Source organism: Aotus nancymaae, unplaced genomic scaffold (genome assembly GCF_030222135.1).
Source record: "Aotus nancymaae isolate 86718 unplaced genomic scaffold, 86718_ANA_hifiasm-v0.15.2.pri h1tg000016l, whole genome shotgun sequence".
Taxonomy (NCBI): domain Eukaryota; kingdom Metazoa; phylum Chordata; class Mammalia; order Primates; family Aotidae; genus Aotus; species Aotus nancymaae.
Window position 1 is genome coordinate 49770967 of NW_026988428.1, and position 10400 is coordinate 49781366.

Sequence of the window (10400 nt, forward strand, 5' to 3'; positions counted from 1 at the left end):
TGCGAGAGATGGTCACACGTGTACCCAGCCTGCAGCCAGCATGTCACCCTGTACCCACCCAGGCGAACCCCAGAGGCCTGGACCCGGCCCACAGGGCCCTGACGCCACAGTCCCAGCCTAGAACCAGGGGGGTCTCTGCATCCTGGGACCCCTGCAGGAACGGCTTGGGTTGTGCTTACCAGAGCAGGATGCCTGGGCAGGCAGTGACACCCTCCCTGGGGACAAAGACTTAGAAGTGGCTTGCATATTCAAATCATGGTGGAAAAACAGGAGTCTTGGGCCAATGGAGGCTGAGGGTGGCCTGCACTCAGGGCTTCCCTGCCTTCCTCAGCTGCACGTTCTTCTTCTTGGCCCCACTCTGGAGCAGGCTGGGGCTCCTGATGACCAAAGGCAGCCTTACGTTTTTCCGTGCCAGTGTGGATGGTGGTGATTTGTCTAAGACCCCCTTTTTGGGAAGAACCTCGTGGTGCTGCTTTTGGCCTGCAGGCTTTGTGGGGGACCCGGGAGCTCCATTCACCTGGGACAGCTTCTGGTTTTTCTTCTGCAGTTTTGGGGACTTGGCAGGGGTGCCAAGGTGGGGGCGCCAGGGGCTGGGCCCTTGGTGGTATGCATCCCATTGGCCCAGGCCGGGATCTTGGCCTTCGTCCTGTTCCTCTTCCTGCCTGTGCTGAGGGGCTGGCTCCCGCTGGTGGCTGCAAGCATGCCATCCTCCGACATGTGTTTCTTGCACTCCTTTGTCTCTGGCAAGAATCCCTTTTTCTTCTGCTTCCTGCTGATGGGGCTCTGGGTGGTGCTGGGGATCTCCTTGGTATCCTTCTTCTCCAACTTGGGGTGCCCGAAGGGGAGTGAGCAGGTAAGAAGGTGCCCAGCGAGGGCAGCGGTCACCTCCACCCGGGTCCCGTGGGGCCCCAGAGGCCCAGGGCTCCCACATCTGAGTGTGCGCAGCAGTGTGAGGGCGATCCTAGCCCCGCCCAGAACCTACTGGACTCCCCAGGGTTTTCATGGCCTGCCAGTAGAGGTCGAGCAGGCGGCTGGAGCCGGTGGAGTGCGCCCCCTGCCGCAGGCCCTGCTGCTGCACCTGCAGCATGCCCAGGAGCACCGCCAGGTCCAAGGTCAGCTTCTGCAGAGGGTGGTAAGGCAGAGCGGTGGTGGCCGCAGGGGGCAGGCTTCTCTGGGGCTCCCGGTGGTCTTCCCACCCTGGCCCCGCTGCTGTCTCGCCAGCGACCCCTGCACTCTCCTGGGCCTCAGCCTCTCCTTCTGCCTGTTGTTAAGGCATCTGTGTCTCTCTCACCATTGGAGGAAACATGTGCCCGGGTGTTGGTTCTCCTCCTCCCCACAGCCACAGGCCTGGTCTCAGACTCTCCGCCGTGGCCCTGGCGCGCTCACCTCCAGGAGGGCCATCCCCACCACTCCATCACTGTGGGGCTGCCAACGCCCTTCCCCCCAGCCTCCCTGCACATCCTGAATGGGTTACTGTTGGAATCTGCTGGCTTCCAGGAGCCCCGCTCTCCTGGCTTCCTTGCTATCACCCAGTTTTGCAAGGCCCCATCCTGGGCCCCAACTCTGCCCACTGGCGCAGCCTTGGCAAGCTCTCCCTCCATAAGGGCTGCCTGGCACCTATGCTGAGGCCTCCCAAACCTTGCTCTCTGGGCCACACTAGGGGACCAAGATGGCCACGTACAGCTGCCTCCCGGCCCTGCCCTGTGGCTGCCCAACATGTCATATTCTGCCCGCCCACACCCTGCACCAGGCCTCCCTAACGTATGTCCACCCTGAGTCTTCTCCCACCCTGAGTCTTCTCCCACCCTTCACTGTCTCCAGCCCTGCCAACCCCTTCTCAGCTTTCTCACTGGACATGGCAGCACCACACCCTTGCACCCCGCCCTGCAGGAAAGGGTGGCACAGTCCCTTCCCTAGTCACTCGCCCATCCACAGCTCTGTAACTACCCAAATGACAGCCCAGAGCCCCGACCAAGGCACTGAGAACCTTCCCCATATGACCCCCGCCCCCGAGGTCCGGCCCGGGGAATGGCATTGCTGCCCGGGAGGCCCCGAGGGCCCCAGGAGGAACTTTACACTGCCCCGGGCCGGGCCCCACCTCACCTCATGTTTGCAGGTTCTGAAGACAGTATTGAGCAGCTCCAGGGAGGACAGCACCTGCTGGTGCTCCGCCTTGGTCTGTGCCTCCCCCAGTGTGTGCAGGTTCTGGGGAGGGGTGGCCAGGCTGAGGCACTCCAGAGAGCTGTCAAAGCCTTTGTTTCCCAGCAGGGACTAAAGCCCAGAGGCAGGGACCATCTCCTGGGACAATCCCAATTCCCTGTCCCCCCACCCCCTACACTCCAGAAGGCTCAGGCTCCAATCCTGGCTGGTACTCTCCCAGAGAACCAATCCCGAGCAGGTGGGGAGGAGGGGCGTCCCCCAGCTGTTACCTCCGTGACCTTTGTCTGAACCTGGCCTATCAGCTGCTTCGACTCGGGTTCCTGGAAGCACGACCTCACCTCCCGCACGGACAGGGTCTTCTGGAGCAGCAGGCAGGCTTGTACCTGTGGTTGACTGAAGGTGGGTGCCTGGAGCCTTAGCACATCTGGTGCAAGAGGCTGAGGGGGGCGAAGGGGCCTGCCAGGCATGGGTGTGGGCGGCGTGCGAGGCCGCCTGTTGCTCTTGGCTCCGTGACCACCTGCTCTCATGCCTTCGTGTACAGATGGGGGCACCAAGGCCTCCCAGCTGGACAGAGGTGGGACCACAGGTGGGACAATTCCTACCCATTCCTGGCTAATGCCATCTTCATTCAGTCTGCCCCCAGCAGCCCTGGCACCTGAGCAGACACTACCGGGGTGTCCTGTGTGGCCAGATGGGCAGCGGTGGCTGCAGGAGTGAGGCTGGCCCTGCCCACTCAGCGCCTCTGTGCTCATGGCGTGGCAGGGACGGCTGTGCCCGTGTTCACCAGGGCAGCAGCTCACCAGGAAGCGGGTTAAGCGGGTTAATTCACACAGGCCCTGGGCTGGGAGCCGGGGAGTCTCTAACCTGCTGGTGGGGCTGCCCTGGGCCTGTGATGCACTGGACCAGGACGGGGAGCAGGCTCTTACAGAGCACCTGGCAGGGAGGGGAGGGCTGTGAGGCATGGGTGGGGCTGAGCAGGGACCCTAAGTGGGCAAGGTGGGCCCCGACACTCACCGGGTGCCGGGAGAAGAGGCTGAGGAACATGGGGACCGTGAGGGGGCTATGGCACTTGGTCAGGAAGGAACTCAGTGCTGACGAGTAGATGCGCATTGCGAGGTTCAAGTCCAGACAGCGGCAGCCTAGGCCAGGTGAGAGAACTGGCTGAGGCCAGGAGAGGGCCTCTGGGATGGGAGCAGAGACTGGGCTAGCTTCGGACGGCGGAGGGTTGGGTCCTGGGGAAGTGTGAAGTGCGTGGGCTCCGCCTGGGCCAGGCCTTGCTCACCTATGGGCCCTCAGGCGGTGGGCTGGGGTCGGTGCCAGCCTCAAGCTCCTCCTGCATCTCGTGCACCCGCCCCTCGGCAGTGCTGCCCTTCAAGACCTGGAGCAGGTAGAGGGAGGCATTGAAGTGGTAGAGGGTGGTGGAGGAGTCAGGTTGGCGGCCAGCCTGCTCCACCAGCCGCGCCACCTGGCCATGCAGGGCCTCGACGCGGTCACCCAAGTTGTGGCAGTAGCGACGGCCACGGCACAGGTGGTGCCTGTGGGTGGTGAGGACAAGAGCTGGTCAGAACACTCTCGGTCCACCCCGCTCTGCCAAGCAGCGCCAAGCAAGTCCCACATTACAGGTGAGGAAACAGACCTGGAAGACAGACGTGACCGAGGCCACCGAGGAAGGCAGGGCCGCCTGCAGGTTGCTTGGGAGCTATGTGGGCTTGGCATGCTTGGGCGAGGGGGCAACCCAGGGGAGAACAGAACAGCTCCCCAAGGGGGTCTGCACCAGGGCCAACCACCCACCTGGCGCACCTCTCCTGTCCATACTCATCCCTCATGGGGCAGTGGCCTCCAGGCCTTTTGTAAAGCGAGGCGAGGGTTCTGTGCTCAGAACCCTATGTGGCCTGCAAGGCCGGGACAGAGTGGGGACGAGAGGCAGGATGCTCAATGAGCGACACTGTCCACGCACGCTGGCAGAACTGTCTGAGAAGGTGTGGCCTGGGGCTGAGCGGAGGATGACCGCCAGTCACACCCCCCGCCCTGCAGACCATCCGCACAGTGCCCAGGAGCCCAGGCCTTCAACTAACCAGCACCTGAGCCCTGAAGGCAGGTCTGCACCTGGCGCCTGCCTGGCTCTCCCCGGCCTGCCATCGCCTCCCAGACCCACAGCCTTCCCCACGCCGATGCTCCTGCTGAAAATGCCTCTGTGGCCCCAGCCCCACGAGGGTCAGGGCCTGTGAGGGTACAGGGGCCTGTGGCCTCACGCCTCGCCTGACCTCCCAGCTGAAGGTCTGACCGCCTCGCATCGGGTTGCTCTTTCCCCTTTCTGCACTCCCCAAGGCCTCCCAGCCTGACAAACTCCCAGGTACACTGCACCTCCAAGGACTGGGTGGGTGTCCCCTGCCACAGGTGCTGCCACTGTCCCCACCCCCCTCACACATACACACAGCCCCACTGGAGACTGTCAAGGGTTAGGATGGACCTCAGCTCCAGGGCACCGCTCACACGTGTCAGGAGAACACAGGGATGGACCAAGGACCGTGTTAGTCACTGAGTGACACGTGACCTAGGGCTGAGCAGTGAGCAGGGGCAGGGTGGCACCCAGCAGGCAGAAACACAGGTAGCTAAGAGGAGGTGTGGGACAGAGCATGGTCAGAGCCCTTGGCCCCCCTGCAGGGACCTCAGGACTGGTGGCCCAGCCCCACTTCACAGACAGGGAAGGGGGCCGAGAGAGGCCACGTGCCGCACGCACCTGGCTGGCCAGAACTGCAGCTTCAGCAGCCCCTGTTCCACCACCCTCTTCCAGAACCTCAGAAACTTGTCTTCCTTGAGTGCCAGGCAGAGCAGCTCCAGAGTGACGGCGGGTAGCTTACGCTCCTTCTTCACGGAGGAGGCTGCCATCTTCAGCACGTTCACCAGCCTGTGGGGGACAGGAGACTCAGGGAATGCTTGCCTCACCGGCAAGGGCCAGGGTGCCAAGAGCAGCCGGGGCACCCCCAGGCCACATGGCCAATCTGGGCTTGGCCAGATGCAGTCCCACGGCCCCAGGGAGGGCAAATCCACCCACCTCCCTCACACCTGGGAACATTCTCATCCGAAAATAGGTTGACGGATCCCACCAGCTTCTTGAGCCTAGAGGGCACCTCCTGCTGGGCTAGGAGGAAGAGCCGCAGCTGTTCAGGGCAGCTGAGCATCGCATCCAAGTCGGTGCTGAGGACCTCCGGCAGCATCTCCTGCAACGTGGCCTCCGAGACCTAAGGGCAGAGAGGTAAGAAATGGCGGCTTCCTCTGCAGGGTCAGCCCAGTGCGGCCTCTTTTACCTTCCAGGCTCCTGACACAGGGCCACCTGGCCAGGCATGAGAGTCATCAGAGGCCATTTGCTAAAAAACTCAAATTCCCAGGCAGCTGGGTTTTTGACAAGCATCCCGCTGATGCTAACTGGCCTGGAGCTACCTGCCTCTTTTTTTTTTTTTTTTTTTTTTTTTGAGACAGAGTCTTGCTTTGCCACCCCAGGCTAAGTGCAATGGTGTGATCTCAGCTCGCTGTAACCTCCACCTCCCCAGTTCCAGCGATTCCCCTACCTCAGCTGGGATTACAGGTGTGCACCTACAAGCCTGACTAATTTTTGTACTTTTAGTAGCGATGGGGTTTCTCCATATTGGCCAGGCTGGTCTTGAACTCCTGACCTCAAGTGATCCGCCCACCTCGGCCTCACAAAGTTCTGGGATTACAGGTGTGAGCTATGGTGCCCAGCCAGAGCTACCCATTTAATTATTCCTGGTTTTGGGATTTCAGAGGACTAGCCCATTTTATACACAAGGGCCCTGGGTAGACAGCTGGGATTCGAATTCAGGTCCTTTTGGCTCTGAGGTCAAGACTCCTCAGCACGCCCTGGCCTGCGACTTGCCAGCCCCTGCCTTTCTCTTCAGTGGCAAAAAGGCCTAGGTGTACCTTCCCAGGTCAGGCAGTGGAGGCCCATGAGGGACCAGCCTTGACCAGGACAGCAACAGCAAACGTTTTATATACCTGCCACGTGCCAGGCTCAGTTCTAGAGCAGCACTAGCCACACAGGGCTGCTGAGCGCCTGAAAGGCGAAAAATCTGAACAGGGATGTGCCTACGTGTAAAATACATGCTGGTGTGCACAGCCAACGTGCAAGTGGTGAGACACAAATGCCTGCAGCAACTTTCTCAAAAGCAGCCTCCCGAGGGGTCAGGACATGTCTCGGGCTCCCTGGGCTGTGCAGCAGAGTCCTCAGAGACAGATTGTGTCACAGCCGTGCACCTTACCTGGGTGGTTCCCAGGGTGGGAGGCTGCCCCAAGATCTCCTGCCAGGGCGCAGTTGGTGTGAGGTCCTGGGATTCCTCTTGGCTCTCCCAAAGGACTCGCTTCCTCTTCACAGCAACATGGGCTGGTGGATGAGGTGGCTTCACCAGGCCGAAGTCCTCCATGTCAGGAGCACTTGGCCTCGGACTGTCTCCTGGGGCCTGGGCCATCATGACCTGGAAAGACCCAATGAAGCCTTAAGTCTCAGGATCTTGGGGCTGGGCACGGTGGCTCACACCTCATCCAAGCACTTTGGGAGGCCAAGGCAGGAGAATTGCTTGGGGCCAGGAATTTGGGACCAGCCTGGGTAAAATAGCAAGACCCTACCTCTACAAAATATATTACAAATTAGCCATGTGTGGTAGCGTGCCTGTAGTCCCAGCTACTTGGGAAGCTGAGACAGGAGGATCACTTGAACCCAGGAGCTGGAGGCTGCAGTGAGCTATGATCACTCCACTGCACTCCAGCCCAGGCAAGAGTGAGACGTTGCCTCATAAAAACAAAAATCTCAGGACCTCATCCCCATAAATTCTACTTCTGAAAATCTAATATATCACCTGAAATGGGAAGTTCATTTACACAAGTTTATTTAATTTTTAATTGTGAAGGCCAGGTATGGTGACTCATGCCTGTAATCCCAGCACATTGAGAGGCCGAGGTGGGAGGAGCACTTGAGCCCAGGAGTTTGAGACTAGCCTGGTCAACATGGTGAGACCCCTTCTCTACAAAAATAGAAAAATTAGCCGGGTGTGGTAGTGTGTGCCTGTGGTCCTAGCTACTTGGGAGGCTGAGGTGGGAGGATCACTTGAGCCCAGGAGGTGGAGGTTGGAGTGAGCCGAGGTTACACCACTGCATTCAAGGCTGGGTGACAGAGTGAGACCCTGCTTCAAAAAAAGTAAAAATGAAAAGATCAAACCAAAAAATAAATGTCCCTGAAGACTACAAATAAGGAAATGTTTGCATTTTCTCATGTTTGCTCCAGAATGCTCTTTTTATAAGAAAGAAAATATTGCAAATAATTCTATCTGCACCTACACCCTCATCCCCGACACATCTTTAGATTTTTACCACATGTCGACAGACACATGCCACAGCTGCAAGTTTTAACCTAACCAAAATAGTAACATGCAGTACACACCTGAGTATACAACTGGTTCCCTTTTTTATTTTTATTTTTTTATTTTTTTTGAGATGGAGTCTCGCTCTGTCGCCCAAGCTGGAGTGCAGTGGTGCAATCTCAGCTCACTGCAACCTTCACCTCCTGGGTTCAGGGTATTCTCCTGCCTAAGCCTCCCAGGTAGCTGAGACTACAGGCACATGCCACCACACCTGGCTAATTTTTGCATTTTGAGTAGAGATGGGGTTTCACCATGTTAGCCAGGATGGTCTCGATCTCCTGACCTTGTGATCCACCCACCTCAGCCTCCTAAAGTGCTGGGATTACAAGGGTGAGCCACCACACCCTGCCTATTTTTATTTTTATTTTTGAGACACAGTCTCACTCTGTTGCCCAGCCTGGAGTGTAATGGCAGGATCTCCTCTCACTGCAACCTCTGCCTCCCGGGTTCAAGCAATTCTCCTGCCTCAGCCTCCTGAGAGGCTAGGATTACAGGTGTCTGCCACCAAGCCCAGCTAATTTTTTGTGGTATTTTTAGTAGAGATGGGGTTTCACCATGTTGGCCAGGTTGGTCTTGAACTCCTGACCTCAAGTGATCCACCCATCTTGGCCTCCCAAAGTGCTGGGATTACAGGTGTGCGCCGGGCCATTTTTTTTAAAGATATGGGGATCTCCCCCTGTCACCCAGGCTGAAGTGCAGTGGCATCATCTTGGCTCATTGCAGCCTCAACTTCCAGGCTCAAGTAATCCTCCCACCTCAGCCTCCCAAATAGCTGGGACTACAGGCATGCACAACCATGCCTAATTTTGTTGTGTAGTTTTGTTTTTTTTTTGGTAGAGATGAGGACGCATCCCCTCAGATGCAACCCCTCCCTTGCGGGGAGCTCAGACACACCCCCTCCCTCTCGGGGAGTTCGGACACACCCCCTCCCTCGCGGGGAGCTCAGACACACCCCCCCTCCCTCGCGGGGAGCTCGGACACACCCCCTCCCTTGCCAGGAGCTCGGACACACCCCCTCCTTTGCCAGGAGCTCGGACACACCCCCTCCCTGTCGGGAAGCTGGGAGACACTCCCTCCCTCGCCGGGAGCTTGGACACACCCCCTCCCTCGCTGGAAGCTTGGACACACCCCCTCCCTCACCCCCTCCCTCGCCGGAAGCTCAGACACACCCCCTTCCCTCACGGGGGAGCTCGGACACAGCCCCTCCCTCACGGGGGAGCTCGGACACACCCCCTCCCTTGCTGGGAGCTGCGACGTCACTGGAGGCGGACCGTTGGCGACTTCACGCGGAGGTGTGTCGTCTAGTAGCTGGGTTGTCTTCTCCGCAGAGCAGAGCCTGGTAACCTCCACCTCCTGCTGCGTCCTGTGTGCTGCTGGCTGGAGAAGGGTAGGTAACAAACTCCGACCCAGCATAGTGTTTATGTGGGTCAAAAATAGAAAAAGTGTGTCCGGACGCTGGGGAGGTGGGAAGTTTCCTTCAGGCCAGGAGTTCAAGGGCAGCCTGGCAAAGTGGTGTGACCCCCATTTCTGTAGCCCCACCTCAGCCTCCCAGCTACTTGAACCCCCAAGGTTCAAGACTGCAATGAGCTGTGATCCTACCACAGCACTCCAGCCTGCGAGACTGAGGTAAACTCTGTCTTAAAAACTAAAAAAAAAAACTGTTCAAGCGTGCGACATTGGGGGACTGCTTACAGAAAAATTGAGGCTGCCTGGGCCCTGTAATCCCAGCGCTTTGGGAGGCTGAGGCAGGAGGATGGCTTGGAATCAGGAGTGTGAGACCTGCCTGAGCAACATGACAAAACCCCGTCTCTACAAAAGATACAAAAATTAGCCAGGCACAGTGCATGCCTGACCTAATATTTTGTATTTTTTTGTAGAGATTCGGGGGGGAGTCTTGCCCCCATGTTGCCCAGGCCAGTCTCGAACTCCTGAGTACAAGCCATCTTCTCACTTTGGCCTTCAGAGTTGTTGGGATTCAAGGTGTGAGCCACGGCACCCCACTTGGGTTAGGCTATTTAATTACAAAGTCCGTGGCTCGGCTTGGTGGCTCACACCTGTAATTCCAGCACTTTGGGAGGCCAAGGCAGGTGGATCACCTGAGGTCAGGAGTTTGAGATCAGTGTAGCCAACATGATGAAACCCAGTTTTTACAAAAATGAGCCGCATATGGTGGCACATGCCTGTAGTCCCAGCTACTTGGGAGGCTGAGATGGGAGAATTGTTTGAACCCAGGAGGCAGAGGTTGCAGTTAGTCGAGATCACATCACTGAACCCTAGCCCGGGTGACAGAGCGAGACTCCAGAGTTTGAGACCAGCCTGGGCAATGTAGTGAAAAAAAGACAGGTGTAACTGTGTCCACCTGTGGCCCCAGCCACTTAGGATGCTGAGGCAGGGGGATCACCTGAAGCCAGGAGCAGGTCTGCAGTGAGTTAGGATCATCCCACTGCTCTCCATCCTGAGCAAAAGAATGAGACCATGTCTCTAGATAGCTAGCTAGATAATTGATACGTAGTTTTCTATCAGAATTTTTTCCTACATTTGAGCATATTTTTCTAAAGTAACATTCAACACATCAGCATTTTACAGTGTTATTAGTTGTTAATGTGATTCTGTTTTTCTGAAATACAGTGTTCTTTACAAAAGCAGTTTTGTCTGTCAAAGCACACAGATAGGTCCTCAAGTGAATTTGGCTGATGTTGGTGACCTTGGTACCATTTTTTCCCATTGATTGGAACAGTCAGTAATTTGTCACTGTTACCCTTGGAGGAAGAGCACAAAGGCAACAAGGAAGGGCACTGGTATCCAGGC

At 57.6% G+C, this 10400-nt stretch overlaps 1 protein-coding gene across 1 annotated transcript; it reads right to left on the reverse strand.

Annotated features, from left to right (window-relative positions):
• Positions 1 to 307: 307 nt before the first annotated feature.
• On the reverse strand, positions 308 to 9005 carry LOC105711967 (myb-binding protein 1A-like). The gene is given in 13 exon segments (XM_064376795.1): positions 308 to 573; positions 576 to 839; positions 988 to 1120; positions 2104 to 2205; positions 2430 to 2553; positions 3041 to 3093; positions 3175 to 3299; positions 3439 to 3695; positions 4722 to 4772; positions 4901 to 5068; positions 5227 to 5402; positions 6438 to 6650; positions 8733 to 9005. Coding segments are annotated over 13 exon segments (2205 nt in total).
• Between the last annotated feature and the right edge of the window lie 1395 nt (positions 9006 to 10400).